At 33.3% G+C, this 25,185-nt stretch overlaps 5 protein-coding genes across 5 annotated transcripts; all 5 read left to right on the forward strand.

The window, feature by feature from the left end:
- Positions 1–5,433: 5,433 nt before the first annotated feature.
- Positions 5,434–7,797, forward strand: LOC116005705 (receptor-like protein EIX2). Its single transcript, XM_031245946.1, has one exon. The coding sequence runs from the start codon at positions 5,434–5,436 to the stop codon at positions 7,795–7,797; it is 2,364 nt and encodes a 787-aa protein (XP_031101806.1).
- Positions 7,798–7,848: 51 nt separating this feature from the next.
- Positions 7,849–8,223, forward strand: LOC116005706 (putative receptor like protein 25). The gene has a single exon (XM_031245947.1). The coding sequence runs from the start codon at positions 7,849–7,851 to the stop codon at positions 8,221–8,223; it is 375 nt and encodes a 124-aa protein (XP_031101807.1).
- A 1,036-nt stretch (positions 8,224–9,259) lies between these two features.
- LOC116006152 (long chain base biosynthesis protein 2a-like) lies at positions 9,260–9,805 on the forward strand. The gene is made up of 3 exons (XM_031246435.1): positions 9,260–9,343; positions 9,430–9,523; positions 9,601–9,805. The coding sequence occupies exons 1-3, from the start codon at positions 9,296–9,298 to the stop codon at positions 9,729–9,731; spliced, it is 273 nt and encodes a 90-aa protein (XP_031102295.1). The 5' UTR covers positions 9,260–9,295; the 3' UTR covers positions 9,732–9,805.
- A 3,841-nt stretch (positions 9,806–13,646) lies between these two features.
- LOC116005707 (receptor-like protein EIX1) lies at positions 13,647–18,404 on the forward strand. Its single transcript, XM_031245948.1, has 2 exons — positions 13,647–14,041; positions 15,818–18,404. The coding sequence occupies exons 1-2, from the start codon at positions 13,647–13,649 to the stop codon at positions 18,402–18,404; spliced, it is 2,982 nt and encodes a 993-aa protein (XP_031101808.1).
- On the forward strand, positions 18,404–18,913 carry LOC116005708 (receptor-like protein EIX2). Its single transcript, XM_031245949.1, has one exon. The coding sequence runs from the start codon at positions 18,404–18,406 to the stop codon at positions 18,911–18,913; it is 510 nt and encodes a 169-aa protein (XP_031101809.1).
- Positions 18,914–25,185: the final 6,272 nt, after the last annotated feature.

Genomic DNA, 25,185 nt, shown 5'->3' on the forward strand with positions numbered 1-25,185 from the left:
ATATATATATATATATATATATATATATATATATATATATATATATATATATATATATATATATATATATATATATATATATATATATATATAGGGTTTCTAAAGCAATTGTCAATTGTGCTCAATTTCATATTGTCACAAATTAGTCTAATCTTTACATTTAACCTAAATTTTTGTAAACTATATATACATATAAATTTTTTTTTTTAAATATGGGGCCCCCAATTTTTGTGGGCTCTGTGCGGCCGCACATGTTAGACATGCTCAGATATGGCCCTGCCAACCTCCACTTCCACTAGTTTGACAAAATGTAAAATTATACAAGTTAGTTATGCAGTAAAAACGAAAAAAAAAAAACAAAAACAAAAAACAAAAAACAAAAAACAAAAAAAAAACAAAAAAAAAACAAAAAAACAAAAAACAAAAATAAAAACAACTTATAATCAATATTAACTATCTTTAATTAAAATGTCATGATCAAGGAATCTTCTAAAGCAGACTACACAAAGTAGACTAGTCATCTTATGTTACGGGTCTCACTAGGATTTCACTTCCACCTCACATGGTTCTATCACAGGTTACCATCTGACAACATTGATACAGTAGCAATGAAATTCTTATGAAGATTCGTTTCTTGTAATTAATTTGACTTTGGCACGATCAGCTTTGAAGAAAAAAAATAAAAGTAAGATCATGGGGAATAATTTAATTTGAATTTTTTATATAATTGTAAATTTAAAATACTGAACGTAATATTTATTAAAATCTTTATCAAAATACAAAATATTCAACAAGCTAAGAAAGATACTTAGAGCATAAAAACTTGCATGAGATAGATTCCAAGAACACAGTTGTTATACTGTAGACCATAGTCCGAAAATGGCGCCGCGCTGTTTCTTTTTTTTTTTTTTTTTTTTCGAAATAAAATTAATTTATTGAATAAAAACGTCTGGGGGAAGAAAAGCCCCGCGAGTCCAATAACAGACAATCAGAAACAGATAGTGGTAGGGAATTGAAACTTAAATAAAGGGAAGGGGAAGTGAGAGAACAACCCATTGATGCTAAGGCATCTGCTACCATGTTGGCTTCACGATAAGAATGAGTAATTGAGGCAGACCAGTTTGAGAGCAGAAGACGAATGGTGAGAATAGTTTGCTTAATCTTCCATGGGACAGTAGCTTTGATGTTGAGGATGAGGTTGACAAGAACCATAGAGTCCACTTCAATGAAAGTCGGCTTCCGGGCAGCCAGGTCACACCACGTCATGGCATGAACAAGAGCAAGAGCTTCTGCTTCTAAAGCACAAGAGGCCGTGAGAGGGAAAGATAAAGCAGCAACAAGATTACCGCTTGTGTTACGGAGTATCGCTCCGCCACCGCTTTACTTAAAGATATGATAGCTGTTAAATTTTACCTTTTTTCTTGAAAAGTATTACATATCCACAAAAAAATTATTACTATTCGATACAAAAGTATTACTTTTTTCATAATGTTGATCACGCCAAGTGCCAAACAACTTAACAAATTATTCAATATTCTCAGAATAAAAATTCATCAAAGAATAATATGTACTTCAAATTACTTTTTTTTTTTTAATGCAAATCTTTCAACTAATTTAAACATTTTCATTTATGTTTCATTTTATATATGAAACTGATTAGATTATATATTCTTTTTTTCTGTACTAGTGAGTGTCATTCTTTTCCAAGTAATTTGTGCAAAATCTTACCCCTTATGACATGCCTTAATAACTATCAATCAAAATCACACCTCCTGAAATAAGATTTAGTACAAATAATTTAAAGAAGCTAAGCAAGCATTTTGATTAAATTACTGTCATTACTCTTGTGATCTTATCGCAACATAATGACTAGTTTTACCACTCTGAAGCAAAATTAATCAAATTTCAATAATATTTTAAAAGCTGTTGTGAAGAAAAGAAGGAGCAAACAAAATAGACTAGACTAGCTATTTTCACAAAGTCATGGTCATGAAGTTCTCCAAAAATATATTGGCACTGTTTGGTAAATAATTAGCCTATCAACTAATTAATTTTGACTTATTTGATCACTATTAATTGTTTGACGTGGTTAAAAATTCAATTTAAGTATTTATTCTAACTTCAAAATACTAAAATTCAAAAGTATACTCAAAACAACATTTTCAATTATCTTTTTGAGAAAAGAAATTAAACTAAACAAGCTATCGCCTAACAACTAATTTATCAAACATCTTTCCACAATCAGCTAATGTTATCAACTAATCATACCTTCTAACCCAATTAGCTAACATCTATTTACCAAACAAGGCCATGTTTGCTTTCCACAATCAGCTAATGTTATAAACTAATCATACCTTCTAACCCAATCACCTAACATTTATTTAATTACCAAACAATAAGGCCATGTTTGCTATGAAATTGTTGAGGGGTTTACCAAACAAGGCGATGTTTGCTATGAAATTGTTGAGGGGAAATAATGCATGCACACCGTACCGTGAAAATTGGGCAAGAAATAGGCCATGTTTGCTATGAAATTGTTGAGGGGTTTACCAAACAAGGCCATGTTTGCTATGAAATTGTTGAGGGGAAATAATGCATGCACACCGTACCGTGAAAATTGTTGGAGAAGTTTCGGACAAGAGGAAAAAAAAGGAGAGGAAATGAGATCTTCAGGCGTGATATCACTTTCCTATAAGCTTTTAATCTTTCCTCTACAAAGCAACGAGGTATCAAGATTAAATCTTATGGGATACAAGAAGATGAAACAAATTAAGTTCTTAGGTCGCTTTGATAAGAACTTCTTAGAGAGTTATTGTACTGTGATGTATCAAGATATCATGCAAATAAAATTGCGTCTTTGATCAGATGACACTCCTAGAATTTATAGAGATAAATTCTAACTGTTAGGAGCAGTTACTGGAAGTTTATATTAGTTTAAAAACTGACTTTCAAAGATATATATAAAATATATTCTTTTGGATTTTACCATTCTGGTTTAGGCAGTTATGTACACACATATGAAATATAATTTTAAATTATATTCACATGTTAATATCTCCAAAGCACTTTGAATATGCAAGGACAAGAGATATTAACATTAGCTCACGTGCACTTAACGGAACTTTCATTCATGCAAACTTTAGTTCAAGTTCGAGACATCAACAACCTTATACGTTCATGCCTTGCGAGAATGCGAGACATAACCCAATTTCCATGCAAGTGTATTTGCTTAGCAAGATAACGCTTCGAGAGGTGCATGCCTAATGAAGGTTCATGCCTTCGAGAGGTACATCACCATCATATTCGAGAGGTGAATGTACTGCGTAAATTGCCTTCGTTTCCATGTGGACCTTCGAGACATCAAAAAGAATTCACGCAAAACTCAGTTCGGGCTGAGAAATAATCTCCCACGAGACATTGATTTTCCGCGAACCGATCTCTCGAACATCTCAAAATCATCGATTTTTCGCGAACCGATCTCTCGAACATCTCAAAATCATCTCTACCAAACTAAATAATATCTAAACTTTCATGGTAGACATCTGAACCTTCCGCGAACCGATCTCTCGAACATCTCAAAATCATCTCTACCCAACTAAATAATATTTAAACTTTCATGGTAGACATCTGAACCATTAATATCCATCTCGTAGTCTACTTTCTCAACCTACTGAAGGTAACAAAGAGTCAATAGAGTCAACAGTTGACTCCACTGAGGCTCAAACCCACTCCCATCATTCATGTGAGAGTGTAAATCGGGACACTGGGTGCCACTAGACCACAAAGTCTTTGGCGCTTAATTCCTTTACTACTACTAAAATTTTATCTAGTATTTTATAAAGGTAGAAGGGTCAAATAGACTCATCTATTACTCACAAGTGTTTAATTAACACATTGGTCTAAAATAAGAGCTAATTTGATACATAATTTTTTTTTAAAATTCTTGCATTTATCATTTGTTCAGGTTCCAAAAGATTTTGATGACATGATGCCCGATTAAGTTGGTGTGGCTAGCAAATTTTTTTATTTTTTATTTTCGACATGGCGTCCAGTAAAATAATATTTTCCTTGACATGACTTCAGTCCACCAAAAAATGAACTTTTTACTTTTCGGTGGCATGGCATCACTCTAAGTCTACTTGGGAGAGCTAAGACTCTAACGAGCATTATAGGTGACCTCTTGAAATAGGTATTTCTTATCAATTTTATTGGATTGTTTGTGCACTTCCTAAGTGGTTATCCTTGATCCATTCAAATATTCATTATGAAATGACATTCTCCATACACACGAACTATTTTATAAAATAAAAAATTATGCGTAATAATTTAATTTAAACACTGTTTTATACCGTACAATTACAAATATAAAATAAAAAAACATAATATGTATTTTTAAAAAATTATCAAAATACTAAATATTCAACAAAAAATACAATTCAAATACGCACTAGAAAATGGCATTCTCCATAGACACTTAGATTCGAAATCATTCCAAACTAGAGACTGATAGACCGAGTTGGCTACTTTTACAAATCATGATCATGATGTCTTCCAAAAAAACACAATATAATGATCAACTTGTCAAGAAAAATTAACAATATAATAATTTTCTGCTAAGAAATTGTGGGAAAGAGGAATTATGAGTACCGTTAAGTTTGGGCAAGAAATTATGTAAATCATTCAATTATAGGTTAGCATCTGACAATGCAACATTGATAGATTAGCAATGGAGTTTTCAAGAAAATTAATCTTTTGTAACTTTAATTTGGCGCAGTCGTCACTTTTTAAAAACTAAAAATCATGTGTAGTAATTCAATTTTATACCATTATTGCAAATATATATAAAATAAAGATGGAACATAATACTTGTTAAAAAATAATTTATCAAAATAAAAAATATTCACTTAAAAATTACATATATTCTCCATACATACATAGATTTGAAATCATCCACAAACATTAATTTAAGAGAAAATTACACTTTTCGTTCTTAAGTTATGGGGTAATTGTAGGATATTCGTACCTAAGTTATTGTCATACTCACTTTTCGTCCCTAAGTTATCATTGGCATTGCACTTTTCGTCCCTAAGTTATACTAATTGCAAATTTCGTCTCTAAGTTATCATTACGTTGCACTTTTTGTCCCTAGCTTAAGTGTGCAAATTTTAATTAATTTTTTATTAAAAAATCTTTAATCGAACTTTTTCGATTCAACGCCAATTTTTTTAATGAAGTTTACCGGAGTTTTTCAGTTAACTATTTTTTAATCAAAAACAATGTTAATATAGCAGGATTTAACATGGGAGGCGGAAGAAAGCATACAAAAAGAACCGTCAAACATATGCTGCTATATATATATCTCACATATGCTGCTTCCATACACAAAACTCAAAGGAACTAAAAAAAAAAAATCGTATTTATTTTTGAGACACCATGAAACATACCAAACATAATATTATGCTAGTGCTTATTTTTCTGGTGCTCATTTCCAAATTTGGGTATTGTTACTCAAATGATGCTGCTAGTTGCATTGAAGGGGAACGAATTGCTCTTCTCCAATTCAAGGAAAGCTTAATTGATACATCAAATCGTCTCTCTTCATGGAACGGTCTTGATTGTTATGAATGGGAGGGAATTTCTTGTAATTCAACAACTGGTCATGTCTTAAAGCTTGATTTGCATAACCCAGCTACACTTACACCTAATGATATTGACTACTATTATGATGGTTTGCCATCAAACTATAGCAACAACTGCTTGGGAGGTGAGATCAATCATTCTCTTATCAACTTAACACATTTGAATTACCTTGATCTAAGCTTCAACAATTTTTCTAAGATCCGAATTCCTGTATTTTTCGGATCTTTCAAAAACTTGAGGTATCTTAACCTCACAAGCTCTGGTTTTGTGGGAAATATTCCCACCCATCTTGGAAATCTTTCAAGCTTAGAGTGTCTCCACTTTGGACAGGCTTCGGTTGATGACTTGACTGCAAATGACTTGGCTACAAATAACTTAGATTGGTTGACCAGCCTTTCTTCACTAAAAAGCCTTGACATGTCTGCAGTTTTCATTCGGCCAAGTGAAAATGTGTTTGGCACAATCAATAAACTTGTATCTCTCTCTTTTTTAAACTTGTATTCCTGTCAGCTTAACATTACCAATCCTCCTTCACTTGTTAATTCCACTTCTCTCATCTCCCTGAATCTCGGTGAGAATGCATGGGATGCCATGACCCTTCTATGGTTATCTAATCTCACAAGACTTGAGAATCTCAATCTACATGATAATCTAAATTTCGCTTATAGCTTCAATTCTTCACTGTTAATTCCATTTTGTGAGCACCTGAATTTAATTTCTATAGATCTCTTTTCCAGTAGATTTCAAGGTCCAATTCCCCATTGTCTTGGAAATTTGACTTCTTTAACCTTTCTTAACTTAGCAATCAATAAGTTTGAGGGTTCAATTCCAAAGAGCATAAGTCGTCTTTGTAGATTGCAAACTCTAGATTTATATATTAATGAACTAAGCGGGTTGTTGACGGATTTCTTAGGAGCTCCATCTGAGTGCCTTTCATATAGTTTGGAAATGTTATCCTTAGATGGCAACCATTTTACTGGTCAACTACCAAATCAGTTATACAAGTATAAAAATTTGAATACCCTTTCTCTCAATTCAAATTCCCTCTCTGGTCCCATAGCAGATTCACTTGGAAATTTGTCAATGTTGTCTTGGTTAGATATTAGTTACAACAAGTTCAGTGGTAGCATTCCCACAAGTCTTGGACAGCTTTCAAACCTTCACACTTTATATATAGACCATAATTCCTTCCAGGGCATTCTCTCTGAATTACATTTTTCAGAACTTATCAATCTGAAAAGATTAGGAATATCTGAAAATTCATTATTTCTTGATGTAAGCTCCAACTGGGATCCTCCTTTTCAATTGAAAGAGATTGTACTGGATTCAATCAAAGTTGGCCCTCACTTCCCACAATGGCTTCGTACCCAAACAAAAGTTTTTTCCCTATTCATGTCCAATGCAAGCATCTCAGATGCTATCCCTGATTGGTTTGGAAATTTATTCTGGACTTGCAGTGCAATAGATCTCTCTAAAAATGATATTAGAGGAGAACTCTCCATGAGTGTTGAAGGTTTCATGAATGAATTCAAGCAAGGTTGTCTATGGATCTATCTTTCAGACAATCATTTGACTGGTGAAATTCCAAAGTGGTTATGCAATTTAAAACATTTACAGATGCTTGATATTTCTTCAAATAAATTGTCTGGAGAAATACCTTCGTGCTTTGGAAAATTACAAGAGTTGGGATATTTAGAATTGGGGAATAACAATTTATTTGGTCACATTCCAAATTCATTGGGATCTCTCAGTCAGCTCTTCTCTCTGCACTTGCAGAACAACAAATTTGAAGGGGAACTCCCTTCAAGCTTGCAAAATTTAGGAAGCTTGATCACCTTGGATTTAAGTGAAAATGGATTAATGGATGTTATTCCCCCTTGGATAGGAGAAAACCTACGAAGTCTGAGGTTTCTTAATTTTCAGAAAAATAAATTCTTTGGAGATATTCCATTTCAATTGTGTTATCTGAATGCTCTTCAGTTGTTGAACTTGGCAAATAACAATATATCTGGGTCTATCCCTCAGTGTTTCAACAACTTCACTGCAATGGTTAATGACTCAATACTTGATATCCACGGTGTCGCTTTTGAGGAAAACATTCAAGAATCTATAAAAGGATTGGAATTGGAATATACTAGAAACCTTAAATTTCTTTAATCCATTGACCTGTCAGGGAATCATATCACTGGAGAGATTCCATTAGAAGTGATGAGTTTGCAAGCATTGAATAATCTAAATCTTTCTAGAAATAATTTGAGTGGGACTATCCCTCAGACAATTGGCAATCTGAGCAAAATTGAATCTCTTGATTTGTCAATGAATGCGTTCTTTGGTCCCATTCCTCAAAGCTTATCATCTTTGAATTTTTTGAGCTATCTGAATCTGTCATTTAACAAGTTAAATGGAAGAATACCAACGGGGCATCAACTCCAGACCCTCGATGATCCATCCATTTACCTTGGTAACGAAGGGCTTTGTGGTGTCCCACTTTTGAAGAGTTGCCCTGGTGATGATAAACCGTCATTTGTTAATCAACCTACAGAAACTAAATTAACCAATGATGATCATGAGTTTTTGATGTGAGAAACTAAATTAACCAATGATGATCATGAGTTTTTGATGTGGTTCTACGCTGGTTTGGGACCTGGTTTCTTTGTTGGATTCATTGGAGTATTATGTACTCTATTGTTTTTCTTTGTTGGATTCATTGGAGTATTATGTACTCTATTGTTCAAGACATCTTGGCGCTATGCATATTTCAAATGTCTGGAGATCACTTTCAACAAAATTTTATGTGGCATTTCAATTAAACGGAACAGGTTAGTCTTCCATCAAATGCTATTTTTGTCAATACGAATTCAATGATTACATTACGAATGAAAATGCTATTTTATATGACCATATCATATTCAATGTCATGCTCTATTTATGTTACCCACTCTTTTTTTTATAACATATTTTGCAGGCGTTGATGGCATTGAGGTTTCCTTTGCGATAAACGAACTAGCTTGTTGCTTATGTGTGTACTTCTGGCAATATTTGTTGCAGTAGCAATATGATCGATGCTTTAGTATGTATTTTGTAATAATATGTTTGTCATACATTGGATTCTCAATCTGTTCTCAACAGATTTGTTGGTCTGTGTTTGTCTTAAATCATGTTATTTATAGTTATAGTTTATTTGATATCATGATGTTGTTTTTATAACGAGACGTTTGTTGATAAATGATGCATGTATCAGTTAATTTTTCACAAATTTATTTGACTTTAAATTAGCTGTTTGAGGATTGGTGTTAAACAGAAATTAGAAGGCTTCTTCGCCCATCGCCAGACCAGAGAGGAAGGCTTTTAATCCGTTTCTCTTGGGATCATATAAGATATAACTATCTTGGTTTTGGTGCATCTGATGAATATTGCACACCTGGTGTGATGAATATTTTCTCCAAGCACTTGTAGTAGCCGTGTAGAAGGAGGTATGCTTGGTATATTGGGAAACTATTATCACTTACCTTTTTTTAGAAAGGAAAGGACTACTTTTAAATCTGCTTATTGGTGAACTAATTTAAGTTTTCAGGCACACTGTCAATACACATTGAACTGGAGGAACGCGTTGCTAATTATGTTAGATAACCAGCTGCTATAGTTTTTGATTGGCATGGGCTATGTAACAAACTCAGCAATTCTTCCTGTCTTGATTCGAAAGGTATCTCATCAGATGCTAATGTAAGCATAATTTTTTTTTTCATGTGAACTGTTTTTATTAGCATTGTAATTTGCCATAATTTTCAGGGTGGCTTGATTATCAGTGATTCTCTAAACCACAACTCTATTGCTAATGGTGCTCGAGGCTCTGGAGCTACTATTCGTGTCTTCCAACATAACAGTTAGTTTGTAGTAATTGAGCTTCTTCTTGGTTTGCAAAAAGGTCTTTCCTTCGTATTTATACTTTTCTATCTTCAGCACCCTCCCATTTGGAGAATGTTTTGAGAGAACAAATTGGTGAAGGACAACCCAGAACACATAGGCCTTGGAAGAAGATAATTGTTGTTGGAAGAAAACAGAGTTCAGCTGGACTGAATTATTATATGTGAGTGTACATTGCCAATGTTGTTTTGCTTCAATTCGATATTGAAATCTAAAAGGAGTCCAAAAAATGTGTTTAGTGTGAATGATGATTACCTGTAAGATGTACATATATTGTCATTAAAAGAAATGGTACGGTGATTGTCAAAATCTAAAGCTCATGTGTTGCATTTTTCTTGTTTCAAATGAATTAAAAGTTGAGTGTGATTATTGTCAATACCCTCTCCGTCGAGCCTGTTATATTGGGCCTTCTTAGTGCAAGGTATGAAGATGAAATTGATGAAGTCATAAAAGGATTAACATTGCAGTACACTAAAAACCTTCGATTCCTAAGATCTATAGATCTTTCAGGGAACCATATTGATGGAAAGATCCCTGTTGAGATAATGAGTTTGCATTGCATTGCAGAACTTGAATATTTCTAGAAATAATCTAAGTGGAACAATCCCTGAGGCTATTGGCAATTTGAGCAAAATTGAATCACTTGATTTATCTAGAAATGAGCTCTCTGGTCCCGTTCCACCAAGCTTGTCATTTTTGAATTTTTTGAGCCACTTGAACTTATCATTCAACAATTTATATGGAAGGATACCAACAGGAAGTTAACTTCAGACCCTCAATGATCCATCCATTTACATGGGCAATGCGGGACTTTGTGGTGCCCCACTTCCAATGGATTGTCCAGGTGATGTACCATCTTTTGCTAATCAATCTACAAAAACCAGTAGTGATGATGACCATGAATTTTTCATGTGGTTCTATGCTGGTTTGGGGCCTGGTTTCTTTGTTGGATTCATTGGAGTATTAAGCATTCTATTGTTCGCAAGATCTTGGAGCTATGCTTACTTCAAATTTTTAGAGATGGCTTACAACAAAATACTCTATTATTTTCATTAAAGGTTAGTTTCCAATATGCTTTGAGTTATCATACTACTATTGTAACTTTGAGTTATCATACTACTATTGTAGTCTATACAAGATTACAAGATACACTGATCAAATTAAAAGAAGAAATGACTGCAGGTAACATTTGAAAGAATAACGACTTGAAGGGCAACCATAACCAAGTTAGTCAGTTATTGACTTGGTAATCACAAATTTACAAAGTTAATGATTCCTAGCGTGAGTAGCCTCTCTGGACAATACCTAGTTTTCACTAAACCTTAACTCTAAATCCTAAACAAATCTAAGACCAAACTTGCTATCTTTACAAAGTCTTCGTCATGGAATGATCTTCCCAAATATACATTACAAGTTTGCGTAAAAATTGTTGAAGGGAATAATAATGGAGTCTTTCAAAAGATACAGGCTATGTTTGGCAAACCTAGCTGAAAGGTACCTGAAAGCTTAAAAGTAGCTGAAAATTGAAAAGTTATAATCTCGAAACTGAAATCCGAAGAGCTGTTAAGCTAGCTGTTATGCTTAAAAGTATTTGGTAAAATTAGTTTTTCGATAAGCTGATAAATGTAAAAAGACTAAAAAGGACATCTTCATACAATTTAAATAATTTTAAATTTAAATAGGTTTGTTTACATATTAAAATATAAAATTATGAAATCAATATATTTAAATAAAATATAAAGTAAGAACATATATTTGAAAATATATAAAGTAAAAAAATATTTATAATTTATAAGATTAGTTCATACAAAAATTAATGTTCAAACATAAATATCAAACTGAAATTACAACCAAACATAATGAAAAGAAAATATCAAAAAGATTTTTTTTATTTTTTATTTTTTATTTTTTATTTTTTTTTTATTTTTTTGCCCGTAAGGGCAGTTCAAGTGGTAAGAGCGTTACACCTGCAGCCGAGAGGTCGTGGGTTCGAACCTCAAACCCTTAGGTTTGAGCCGGTCAACTATGGGTAACCTAGGCTGGTTTACCTCCTTGTGGTCCTTTGCCGGCTAGGGTTACAAGGCGAGGGCTTTACTCACATACTCACATAGTGAGGAGTGGGGTTTACCTCGTTAATCCAAAAAAAAAAAAAGAAAATATCAAAAGGGTTTTAATTGAGAGGGGTAAAGGATGTCATTTATTTAAAATAATAAGGATAAAGGTGGAAAAAAGTTAAAAAGCTACTAGTTTATTTTGAAAAGCTATCCCAAATAGCGTTTCAAAATAAGCTCTTATTTTAAGCTACTAGCTTATTTTGAGAACATTACCAAACAGAGCTTATAGCTTATTAGTAGCTTAAAATAAGCTATAAGCTCCTAAATAAGCTCTGCCAAACAGAGCCACAATTTATTAATTATATAAAGTTATATTTAATAATTATTAAGAAATAATAAATTAATTTATTTATTTATTTATTTATATGAAGAGATTTTAACAAATAAATAAAAATAAATTTATTTGTATGTTTGGCAGCTCCCATGGCTGTTATTTCCCATCCGCTAATAAGATAGAGGGAAATCTGACTCCAAAACTTGTTCTTTTATACATTTAGAATTTTTATCCACTATACCCAACCTCCACTTCCACTAGTTTGACAAAATGTAAAATTATTATAAAAGTTAGTCATGCAGTAAAAAATAAAATAAAAATAAAAATAAAAACTTATAATCAATATTAATAATCTTTTTTTTAAAATGTCATGATCAAGGAATCTTCAAAAACAGACTATACAGAGTAGACTAGTCATCTTATGTTACCGGTCTCACTAGGATTTCAATTCCACCTCACATGGTTCTATCACAGGTTACCATCTGACAACATTGATACAATAGCAACGAAATTCTTATGAAGATTCTTTTCTTGTAATTAATTTGACTTTGGCACAATCAGCTTTGAAAAAAAGTAAGATCATGTGCAATAATTTAATTTGAAAACTTTGTGATCTAGTCGCATCAAGTTGTACTCCTATATGGAGGATGGGGGTTCGAGCCTTAATAGAGGCGATATTGACTCTTTGTGTTTCGGTCTCTATTGTAACAGAGTCTGTAGTACTCAAAAAAAAAATTAATTTGAAATTCTTTAAATTGATTTTGCAATATAATTAGTATCAAGGAAAAAGAAATGCTAGCTGGTGAGGAATGACAGTATTGCATGAGCATAATCGACCACATATTAGTCCACAATTAGTATATCAGTAATTGACATACATTTGAAAGCGATAGATATTAGTATAATTTTTTAAATTAAAAGTGATAGATATTATTTTAAAAGTATTAGTTGTTGGTGAGAAAATTATTATTATTATTATTTTAAAATTATTAATTTATTACATATGATTGTAGTATTCTTACAACGTAACTGCTCGTTTAGAATTCAATGAGCGGGATGCCAACATTATTATCAATATTCCAGTATGCATGAGAAAACCTAGTGATGCTTGGGTTTGGTACAAGGAAGCGAAAGGCGATTACACGGTAAAGTCTGGCTACAGAATGTTGGTGGGAGAAATACAGGACAACAGACCATGGCATATGATATGGAATCTTAAGGTACCCCCTAAAGTGAAGGTATTTTGCTGGCAACTTGTCTCATCATATTTACCAACTCGAGATGCTTTATTGTTAAAACGAATATATTGCTCACAAATGTGCCATATGTGTGGGCAGACCGAGGAGTCTGCTAGGCATTTGTTCATGGATTGTGTGCATGCTGCGACTATGTGGACAAAGCTAGGTATTACTACGACGAACTTTGGTCAAGGTACAGTGAGTGATTGGTTCTTTTATATGCTTACTATTTTGAATGAAGATATGAGATGCAAGTTTGTAATAGTATGTTGGGGGCTGTGGGGGAGCCGTAACAACATTATCTGGAATGGTGCTACCTTTGATTGCGATGTTGTGATTCGTTCATGCCTTACCTTTATGAATAATTGGAAGGCAGTGCATACTCACACATTGATTCCGCAGGGCATGAATGAACTTTTAATGAAGTGGAATGCTCCGTTACCAAGACGATTGAAGATGAATACGGACGCTGCATTGGATGCTAATCATAATGTAATGGGCTTAGGCTGGGTTCTTCGAGATCACCTTGGTGTGTTTTTAGCTGCTAAGGCCATTCGTATAAGTGGTAATTACAGTGTCCAGGAGGCTGAGGCTATGTGTGTTCGTGAAGCGATGAGTTGGTTGCACGGAACCGGGATGGGTAACGTAGATGTTGAAACTGATAGTCAACTCGTGTATTATGCTTTATCTTTGAATCCTTTTATTTCTGCTTTTGGTTTTCTTATTGACGATGTTAGAGAAGTTGCATCTACGATTGAGGGTGTAGACTTCTGTTTTGTTAATCGATCTGCGAATCGTGCTGCCCACATTATTGCTCGGGAGGCCGTTTCTTTGTCAGGTTGCGGGGAGTGGTTTGATGCTCCTCCCCTTTTTCTTGTTGATTGTCTTTCATCTGATTTAATGAATTAAGTTCTTTTTCTCAAAAAGAATTCATATAAAAAGTATTAGTTTTCCACTCAAAAGTCAAGTTTTTCGATTAAAAGTATTTCACATTTCTAAAAAAATAGTTTTGATAAAAACTATTAAATTCATGAAAAATTATAACTTTTTTGTTCTTAAAAGTATAATATATTAACTGAATAGTATCCACCGGTGAAATTGCTTCAATCCACTAAAAAGTGAAATTTTCACTTTTTGGTGATATAACATCACTGCAAGTCTATTTGAGAGATCTAGTATAGGAATCTAAATCTCTAACGGGGCGCATTGTGGGTGACTTCTTGAAATATGTGTTTTACCCCAATTTTATTGAATTGTTTGTGCACTTAATTAGGAGGTGGTTATCCTTGACGCATTGAAATACTCACTAGGAAATGACATTCTCTATAAACACAAACTGTCTTATAAAATAAAAAATTATGTGTAATAATTTAATTTAAACTCTGCTTTATACAATTACAAATATAAAATAAAAAACATAGTATGTATTTTAAAAAATGTATAAAAATACAATTCAAATATTCACTAGGAAATGACATTCCCCATAGACATTTGGATTCAAAATCATTCCAAACTAGAGACTGATAGACCGGGTTGGCTATTTTTACAAATCATGATCGTGAAGTCTTCCAAAAGAGACAATATAATGATCAACTTGCCAAGAAAAATTAACAATATAATAAATTTTGGCTAAGAAATTGTGGGAAAGAGGAATTATGAGTACCGTTAAGTTTGGGCAAGTAATTATGCAAATCATTCAATTATAGGTTAGCATCTGACAACAACGAACATTGATAGATTAGCAATGAAGTTTTAAAGAAAATTAATCTTTCGTTATCATGTTAGTTTGGAGACAGATTGTTTGAATTTTTGTTCTTCTTTTAATTCCTCGTGTCGTGATCTTTCTTATGTTGGTATTCTAATTAAGCAATGTCATACTATTGCTAGAGACATTGGAGATGTTGTTGTCTGCCATGTCAAAAGGTCAGTTAATCAAGTGGCTCATGTGCTTGCACGGGCGACTAGATCTGCGTCTGTCCTTGGTGTTTGGGACTATGTTCCCCCTGACTGTATTTCGAACTTGATTCTTCTTTGATCTTAATGAAGGCTTTGATTTTCAAAACAAAAAAAAAAAAAAAAATCTTTCGTAAATTTAATTTGGCGCAGTCGTCACTTTTTAAAAACTAAAAATCATGTGTAAAAATTCAATTTTATACCATTATTGCAAATATAAAATAAAGATGGAACATAATATTTGTTAAAAGATAATTTATGAAAATAAAAAAATTCACTTAAAGATTACATTCTCCATACACATACATAGATTTGAAATCATCCACAAAGATTAATTTAAATATCAAAACTACTACACTAATTAATTGTAATTTTGAAATTTTATATGGAAGGAGAAAATTCTTTATTTTGTGTGATTAAAAACAATGTTAATAATGCATGATTTAACATGGGAGGGGGAAGAAAGCATACCAAAAGAACCGACGTCAAACATATGCTGCTATATATATATCTGATATATGTTGCATCCATACACAAAACTCAAAGCGACTAAAAAAAAATTGTATTTACTTTTGAGACACCATGAAACATACCAAGCATAATATTATGCTAGTGCTTATTTTTCTTGTGCTCATTTACAAATTTGAGTATTGTTACTCAAATAATGCTGCTAGGTGCGTTGAAGGAGAACGAATTGCTCTTCTCCAATTCAAGGAAAGCTTAATTGATACATCAAACCGTCTCTCTTCATGGAGCGGTCTTGATTGTTGTGAATGGGAGGGAATTTCTTGTAGCACAACAACTGGCCATGTCCTAAAGCTTGATTTGCACAACCCAGCTACACCTCCTTATGTTATTGACAACTATAGCTATGGTTTGCCATCAAACTATAGCAACAACTGCTTGGGAGGTGAGATCAATCATTCTCTTATCAACATAACATATTTGAATTACCTTGATCTAAGCCTCAACAATTTTTCTAAGATTCGAATTCCTGAATTTTTCGGATCTTTCAAAAACTTGAGGTATCTTAACATCTCAAGCTCTGGTTTTGTGGGAAATATTCCCACTCATCTTGGAAATCTTTCAAGCTTAGAGTATCTCCACCTTGGAGAGGCTTTGGTTGGAGTTCCATCTTATAATGATTTGACTACGGATAACTTGGACTGGTTGGCTAGCCTTTCTTCCCTAAAAAGCCTTGACATGTCTTGGATTTCAATTCGGCATAGTGAAGATTGGTTACGCACTATCAACAAGCTTGTGTCTTTATCTTCTTTAAACTTGACTGGTTGTCAGCTCAACACAACTAGTCCTCTTTCACATGTTAACTCCACCTCTCTCATCTCCCTTGATCTCAGAGAAAATAGTTTGGATTCTGCAATCTTTCTGTCTAATCTCACAAGACTAGAGCATTTGAATCTAGGCTTCAACTCTCTTAATTCTAGCATGCTAGAAATCTTTGAGCCCTTAGCCCCTCTAAAGGTCCTTGACCTTTTTAGAAATGCCTTTACAGGCACACTGGTTCCGTTGTGTAAGTTGCACAATTTGGTTTTCATGGATCTTAATTCTAACAATTTTCAAGGTTCAATCCCCAATTGTCTTGGAAACTTGACTTCTTTAACCTCTCTTGATTTAAGGTATAATTGGTTTACAAGTTCGATTCCCAATTCTCTTGGAAACTTGACTTCTTTAATCTCTCTTAGTTTAAGTGCTAATAGCTTTACAGGTTCAATTCCCAATTCTCTTGGAAACTTGACTTCTTTAACCTCTCTTAGTTTAAGTGGTAATAGCTTTACGGGTTCAATTCCCAATTCTCTTGGAAACTTGACTTCTTTAACCTCTCTTGATTTGAGTGAGAATATCTTCACTGGTTCAATTCCAAATACCATTGGTAGTCTTTGTAGATTGCAAGTGCTTGATTTCTCGATGAATAAATTGACAGACTCCATTGCAGTTCTTCCTGATTGCCTATTAGATAGTTTGAAAGAATTGTTCTTAGATTCTAACAATTTCAGTGGTCAACTTCCAAACCAGTTGTACAAGTATAAGAATCTGGAAATCCTTTCTGTGTCTTCAAACTCCTTCGCTGGTCCAATAATTGAGTCACTTGGAAATTTGTCAATGTTGAGAAACTTGTATATTGATAGCAATAAGTTTAGCAGTAGCATTCCCTCAAGTTTTGGAGAACTTTCAAATCTTAGAGCAGTAGATATATCTTATAATTCATTTGTAGGTGTCCTCTCAGAATTTCACTTTTCAAAACTTAGTAATCTTAAAGATTTGTACATATCTGGAAATTTATTTGTTTTCAATATAAGCTCCAACTGGGTTCCACCTTTTCAACTCGACGAAATTGCAATGGAATCCGTGAAAATTGGTCCTCACTTTCCTCATTGGCTTCGTACTCAAAGAAATGTTGAAACTCTATTTATGTCTAATGCAAGCATCTCAAGTGCTATCCCTGATTGGTTTGGAAAATTTTTCTGGAATTGCGATGCATTAGATCTCCATGAAAATCATTTAAGTGGAGAGCTTCCCTTGGAACCCCATGTTGAAGGTTACATGAAGGCAAAGATTCGTTATCTTTCTCTTTCAACGAATTATTTGAGTGGTGGTATCCCCAAATGGCTATGCAGTTTAAAATATTTAGAGATTCTTGCTCTATCTACAAATAAGTTATATGGAGAAATACCTTCATGCTTAGGAAAACTACAAAGTTTGAAAGTTCTTGATTTGGGGAAGAACAATCTAAGTGGCCTCATTCCAAATTCACTGGGATCTCTACAAGAGCTATATTCTTTGCACTTGCAGAACAACAAACTTGAAGGAAAACTCCCCTCAAGCATGCAGAATTTAACAAGCTTGGAAATCTTGGATTTGAGTGAAAATGAATTTATGGATGTTATCCCTCCCTGGATTGGGAAAAATTTATTGAGTTTGAAATATCTTGTATTTTATACAAATAAGTTCTATGGGGATATTCCATTGCAATTGTGCCAACTGCATGATCTTCGATTGTTGAATTTGGCAAATAATAACATATCTGGATACATCCCATGGTGTATTGGCAACCTGACTGGAATGGTTTCTAATGGCAACCCAGCATACTATGGGAATCGTTCTGCTTATGGAGACAATTACGATGATGAAATTGATCAAGTCATAAAAGGATTAACATTGCAATACACTAAAACCCTTCAATTCTTAAGATCTATAGACCTTTTAGGAATCACATTGTCGGAAAGATCCCAATTGAGATAATGAGTTTGCATGCATTGGAGAACTTGAATATTTCTAGAAATAATCTATGTGGAACAATCCCTAGGACTATTGGGGATTTGAGCAAAATTGAATCACTTGATTTATCTAGAAATGAGCTCTCTGGTCCCATTCCACCAAGCTTGTCATCTTTGAATTTTTTGAGCCACTTGAACTTATCATTCAACAATTTATATGGAATGATACCAACAGGAAGGCAACTTCAAACACTCAATGATCCATCCATTTACATGGGCAATGCGGGGCTTTGTGGTGCCCCACTTCCAAAGGATTGTCCAGGTGATGTACCATCTTTTGCTAATCAATCTACAAAAACCAGTAGTGATGATGACCATGAATTTTTCATGTGGTTCTATGCTGGTTTGGGGCCTGGTTTCTTTGTTGGATTCATTGGAGTATTAAGCACTCTACTGTTTGCAAGATCTTGGAGCTATGCTTACTTCAAATTTTTAGAGATGGCTTACAACAAAATACTCTATTATATTCATTAAAGGTTAGTTTCCAATATGCTTTGAACAAATAGCTTTTTTATTCAATATATATTTGTGGGTGCACGGTGTGTGTGTATATATATATATATGAATTTATTTTATTTTCTATATTTGATTTAAATTAATGTATTCTCTTTTATTTATTTATTTATTTATTTATTTATTTATTATTATTACTATTATTATTATTTTACCATGTAGGCCTATTTTTTACAAGCTAGATAAAAAATAATTGAATGACATGACTATTCACATTTTTCAGGTCAATGCTAGTCAATGAGCCATTGTGTGTTGAAGGTATTTGTCATTGGTCGTCTTTAATGTGGATGATTACTCTTGACATGTTGGAAGGGAGTTTCTTCCTCTAACGTGAAAGGCAAAAGAGTATTGTTGATTTTGATATAATTTGCAATTGATGTTCATCTTATTTAATATTGCTTTTTCAATGTCATGTTTATTGTATTTGTCATATTTAAAACTTGTAAACAAATTCTTATTGAGATATGTGTTTAATATCATATTGTGTTTCTATTGTTACATATTTTATTTTCAGTTCTTTAGTTTTGTGGTAATGGTTAGAATATTCATCTGACTTGAAGAAACAATTTAAATAATTATTATTAACATTATATTAAACTAGTAATTGGAGGCCTCAATTTTGTAATCACTTGAATTTGTCAAACCCAACTAACTAGTCATTGTAACTGTGAATCTTCCCCTAAGAGTAAAAATGTCGTATGAGGAACAGGTTTCTTAATTGTTTATAATGGGAACCAGAGGTTCAGAGACATTTATAAAGGTTCTTGAAACAAATGACATATCCAAGGTACATAGTGCAAAGCACATACAAGAAAATTAATGGTGATTTGAAGTGAACATTCTTTTTATCATACATATGATGAAGTAATCACAAAATTAAAGGAAATGTGGAGTCAAGTGTTCTTATCTTTTCCAGCAGAGGACTTAAACCATGGTATCCAAGCCGAAGTTGTCTTCTAGTAGAGCTCATAAGCTTCAACTCTGTAAGCTTGTTTAAGTATTCTCTTCTCTACAAGCACTGTGACATACGCCAAGCACAAGTTGTTTACGAGCGGACCAACAAAACTCCAAGCGTGATCCAAACGCCAGGCGATTATGGCCAGTCCCCACCACCATAATTGCTCGCCAAAGTAATTTGGATGGCGTGAGTACCGCCAAAGACCTGTATCCAGATTTGGCACCATAGGTTGGCTGAGCTCTTTCAACCTTTTATATCTGCTAACAAAATTGTGAAGTTGTGTATCGGCATAATAGGTGATTATAATGCCAGATAAACAGACTCCTATGGCAACATAGTCCCATACATTCAATCACTGACGGAACCACCCTGGGGGCAGCTGCCCCCACTCACCCCGCCCCCACCCCATATATAGCCTTTGTATGTATATATGTATATATAGTACATGTTTATATATAAATATAAGAAAACAGATGAAGGTTAATAATTGATAAGCTTATAGAGTTGGTAGGTGTGTGGTTTTATTTAGAAAATGGTAAGGGTTCGAATCCTAGCCCCAATGCTTGCTTTTTTTGTACAACTTTTCAGTTGTATACGTACATATTGCTTTTTTAATATATATTAATGATAAGATGTCTAATTTTAATGTGTTTTATATTTGAATTATTTTATCAAATTAATTATATTTTATATAGAGTTATGAATATTTTTATATAGTTTTGATGTGTTTTATTTTCCGCCTATATCAAACAATATTNATGTTTTATATATAAATAGATAAAAATAGATAGAAGTTATCAATTGATAAGCTTGCAGAGTTGGTAAGTGTGTGGTGTTATTTAAAAAATGGTGAGGGTTTGAATCCTAGCCCTAGCGCTTGCTTTTTTATTATTATTTTTGCAGCTTTTCAGTTGTATACGTACATATTGCTCATTTAATATATATATATATATATATATATATATATATATTAATGATAAGATGTATAATTATAATGTGTTTTCTATTTGAATTATTTTATTAAATTAATTATATTTTATATAGAGTTATGAATATTTTTATATAGTTTTGATGTGTTTTATTTTCCGCCTATATCAAACAATATTTATAATGTATTTTGTAATTTAAGAATTTATTCGTATTTGATATTTGAACCTTGTGGCACTCAGTTTATACTCCCACATGGAAAAGAGTGAGTTCGAGCCACATGGAAAAGAGTGAGTTCGAGCCTCAGTGGAGGCTTGCTTCAATAGGTTGAAAAAGTAGGTACTCAAAAATCATTTTTTAATTTAATTTACCCTTGCTTCTTCGCCCCCCCTCAACCGAAATCCTGGATACGTCACTGCATTCAATGGAAGTGGTATCATCAACTTGTAGAGCGTTGATAAGTGCAAAATATGCCATCTTTATAAGGTCATTCTTGGATAATCTAGTGCACAATTCGTTGCTTTTATGATTAATTTGGTCCTATATTGCGTTAGAATGCTCTATGTTGTCATAGGACCCCGTTCTACGCTTTGCCAATCATTTTGTAGGAAAAAGATGTGTTTAAAGGCAGGAAATGGCAATATTTCGGAGAAGGATTCACGAGCCGAAGTTGGAGGGCAAAATAGGCCTTGGACGCGCGTCCAGGCTTGCGTCCAATAATATCCTCTCTGAAGTTTTAGAAACAGAACAAAGGCCGGCCTTGGACGCACCCATGGACGCGCGTCCAGGCCGGCATCCAAAAACGAGCCCTCTGAAGTTTGCACAGCAGAGCAGCAACCTACCTTGGACGCGCCTCTGGACGCGCCTCTGGACGCGCGTCCAAGGTGGCGTCCAAAATTTCATCCTCTGAAGTTCAGAAAACAGAACAGAAGTCTGCTTTGGACGCGCCAGTGGACGCGCGTCCAAGCAGGCGTCCAAATTTATACTTTCTGAAGTTTTGAAGACTGAGCAGAAGAAGGCCTTGGACGCGCGTCCAGCCAGGCGTATGTCGCGGAATTATTGGCAGTTACTCAATGTTTAAAAGGATGAATGAACCAATTTTCAGGGGTATCATCAACACTTCCAATCAGAGATCATCACTCCACTTTATAATATTTCTCTCTCTAGGTTTTAGCTCTCAAATCTCTCCCATTCATAGCTCAATTGCAATCCAAATTCAAGTTACCTAGCTAGATTTAGAGAGGAATCTACACTTCAAGTTTGTATTGATCAAGTTTACTCAAGAATTCTACTTCAAATTCAAGTAAAGTTTCAATTCCTATTCTTGCATTTCAATTCTTAATTGTTGATTTGATTGCTTTGTTAATTCAATTGCATCTTTGATTTCAGTTCTAGATATGAGTAGCTAGATCTTTTTGAGGATTTGAATCAATTAATCTTGCATAATCTCTCTGGAGTTCTAAAGTTCTTAAATCTAGGGTTGAACAATGCTTGTTAGATGTTTGATTGTGAATTGGGATGTATGTCTTGACTCTATGCCAACTAGGCCGGTTGCACTAGAGGATTAGGATAATAACACTCACCTACGAGAGTAGGGAGTGTATTAAGCCCTCACCATTCACATTTCCCTCTCACCTTTGAGAAAAGGGAGAGTGGAAGGCAAGAGGCACACCAAATGTTTGATGAAATGCCTCTTCTAGCCTAGCTCTTATGAGAATAAGGCTAAGGCATGGGAGAGAGGCCATTGTCCACGAGAGTGGCCTTGGCACTTGTGATCTTGTCTCATTCGTGTCAAATGAGCATTGCCAAATCCTAGGACATTAGGAAATCGAGGGTGAGCATGCTTGAGAGGTTGATTCGAATCCCCTTTCCTTTGATTGTTTCATACTCTTTTGCATTAATTGTTTTGGTCTTAGCATGATTCACACACACAATTGCTTAGGACTAGCTTTCAAACACTTTGAGCCCTTGTGCTTAGTTCACTTGCTTGCCAATTCCCTTATGCCTTCCTAGAGAACGACACTCGGAAAATTTTCCTCATTTTATCATTTCATTACCACATTCACTCCCACTAAAAACTCACAACATCGATCAAGCGTAGATCATGCTGACATTAAATACTTTTTATCCTATGGCAACATAGTCCCATACATTCAATGGAAGTGGTATCATCGACTTGTAGAGCGTAGATCATGCTGACATTAAATACTTATAGTTTAGCAAATAGCAAGCACACTAATGGATAAACAATAAACATGATTGTAAAGGGAAGGATTGGAGGAAATACATCCCGTCTTCCTCATCCAATTATTTCTTTCTTGGACATAAACAAGTTAGTAATGCCTAGCTTTGTTTGACTATGGATCAGATCGAGGGATTTGGTTATGAATTTTGTAATAATTTGTTTGTCATATATTGGATTCTCAATCTATTCTCAACAGATTCGTTGGTCGTATTTGTCTTAAACCATGTCATTTATAATTATACTTGATTTGATATTTGTTTTTATAGTGAGGTGTTTGATAACTGGTGTATCACTTAATTTTCAACAAACTTATTCAACTTTAAATGAGCAGTTTGAGGATTGGTGTTAAATAGATCGAAATTAGAAGGCTTCCTCTCCCGTCGCTAGACCAAAGAGGAAGGCTTCTGATTAGTTTCTTTGTATTACTATAAATGACCTTGATAATTATTTATGCCGGAATACTGAGAGGGTGTTAGTAAAATTTTGTAAAGAATGGATATTGATGTAATGAAGAGAAAAATAAGATTTTTCAAACTCCAATAAGATTTTGTAAAATAAGATTTTTCAGACTTAATATGAAATTAACACCAATTAAAAATATTTAGTTTCTCCGTGCTATCAGTTTTCCCTCAAGTGCAACAAATCAAGCCTGCAGAATTCATTTTCAAGCTTGATTTGCACATCTCCTGCACGTGAGAGAACATTTAATTTTAGCTACATATTTCAAACTTTTTAAAAAATTTAAATGTATTTATAGTAATGCAAATTCATATACTTTTCCAAATTCCAATATGACAGAAGCTCTATCAAAAACTTTCTAAGCTCCATTATTTTCTTATTAATTCATTATTAGCTTTGAGTTAATAATATATCATGTACTAGGCCATGTACTACCATTGAATGTTCATCTAGCACCATGAACTAAAATATGGTCCATCTAGGCCATTATACTCTTAATAATTTTTCATCTAGCATTTTTAGCCTATTTCTAACAAGTTACCCATCTAATATGATGACATGGAAAAATAAAATTAGAAAAAATGATGACATGTTATTTATGTGGCTGTTTTGGATGATTTCTACCCTATTTCATTAATGAAAAAAATAATTTCTTGCAATGAAATAGGGTAGAAATCAAAATTGCTATATAAAGTTTTAAGAATTAATATCACTTTTGGTCCCACAACTTTTGAGTTTTATCAATTTTTGTGCACAACTTTAAATTTTTTCAATTTTGGTCCCTAACTTTATAATTTTTATCAGTTTTGATCCTTCCGGCCAAATTGACGGTGAAATGTTGTCGAATTTTATATTTTAAGGGTATAATCGTCATCTCATAAATGTCTTTATTATCTAAACAAAATCACTGTAAAATCATATTTATAGGTGTTTTATCGGTGCAAATAATGGGGAAGACAGACAAAAACTAGATAGAGATCTATGAGATTTATAGCATCGACGATTGACAAATCCTTATTTTTCTCTTAATATGGTTTTTCTTTTGTTTAGATATTGAAGATCTTTCTTAGGGCTAATGATTTTGTCCTTAAAATATAAATTCTGCAACATTTTGCCATCAATTTGGCCGGAAGGACCAAAACAGATAAAAATAACAAAGTTAGGTACCAAAATTGAAAAAATTTGAAGTTGTGCACCAAAAGTGATAAGACCTCAAAAGTCGTGGGACCAAAAATGATATTAGTTCAAGTTTTAACTACAATGTATGTGTAGCGGGGTATTCACTATCGTTCGACAATGAGATTTCATGGAAATCGATATATGAAAATTAAATTATTTTTATAATAACTTAAGATATTGTATTTTATTTTATTTTAAAAATAAATTAATATTTTTGGATTTTTGGATAATTGAATAACTTAAGATATTGTATTTTTGGATGATTTCTTGCAATGAAATATGGCAGAGATCAAAGTTGCTATATAAAGTTTCAATTACAGTGTAATGTGTATGTATAGCGGGCTATTCAATGTCGTTCAACAATGAGATTCCATTAAAATCGATATATGAAAATTAAATTATTTTTTAAAAAATAATAAAATTTACCCAATACAATATCTTAAGTTATTATATTTTACTCAAAAA

The sequence above is a fragment of the Ipomoea triloba genome, chromosome 15 (assembly GCF_003576645.1).
Source record: "Ipomoea triloba cultivar NCNSP0323 chromosome 15, ASM357664v1".
NCBI lineage: Eukaryota > Viridiplantae > Streptophyta > Magnoliopsida > Solanales > Convolvulaceae > Ipomoea > Ipomoea triloba.

Coding starts and splice junctions, on each gene's coding strand:
- LOC116005707 (XM_031245948.1), top strand. CDS start 13,647: ATGAATACGGACGCTGCATTGGATGCTAATCATAATGTAATGGGCTTA. Junction 14,042..15,817: donor TTGTCAGGTTGCGGGGAGTG/GTTTGATGCTCC, acceptor TAATGCTGCTAG/GTGCGTTGAAGGAGAACGAA.
- LOC116005705 (XM_031245946.1), top strand. CDS start 5,434: ATGAAACATACCAAACATAATATTATGCTAGTGCTTATTTTTCTGGTG.
- LOC116005708 (XM_031245949.1), top strand. CDS start 18,404: ATGAGTTTGCATGCATTGGAGAACTTGAATATTTCTAGAAATAATCTA.
- LOC116005706 (XM_031245947.1), top strand. CDS start 7,849: ATGAGTTTGCAAGCATTGAATAATCTAAATCTTTCTAGAAATAATTTG.
- LOC116006152 (XM_031246435.1), top strand. CDS start 9,296: ATGGGCTATGTAACAAACTCAGCAATTCTTCCTGTCTTGATTCGAAAG. Junction 9,344..9,429: donor TTCCTGTCTTGATTCGAAAG/GTATCTCATCAG, acceptor CATAATTTTCAG/GGTGGCTTGATTATCAGTGA. Junction 9,524..9,600: donor TCGTGTCTTCCAACATAACA/GTTAGTTTGTAG, acceptor TTCTATCTTCAG/CACCCTCCCATTTGGAGAAT.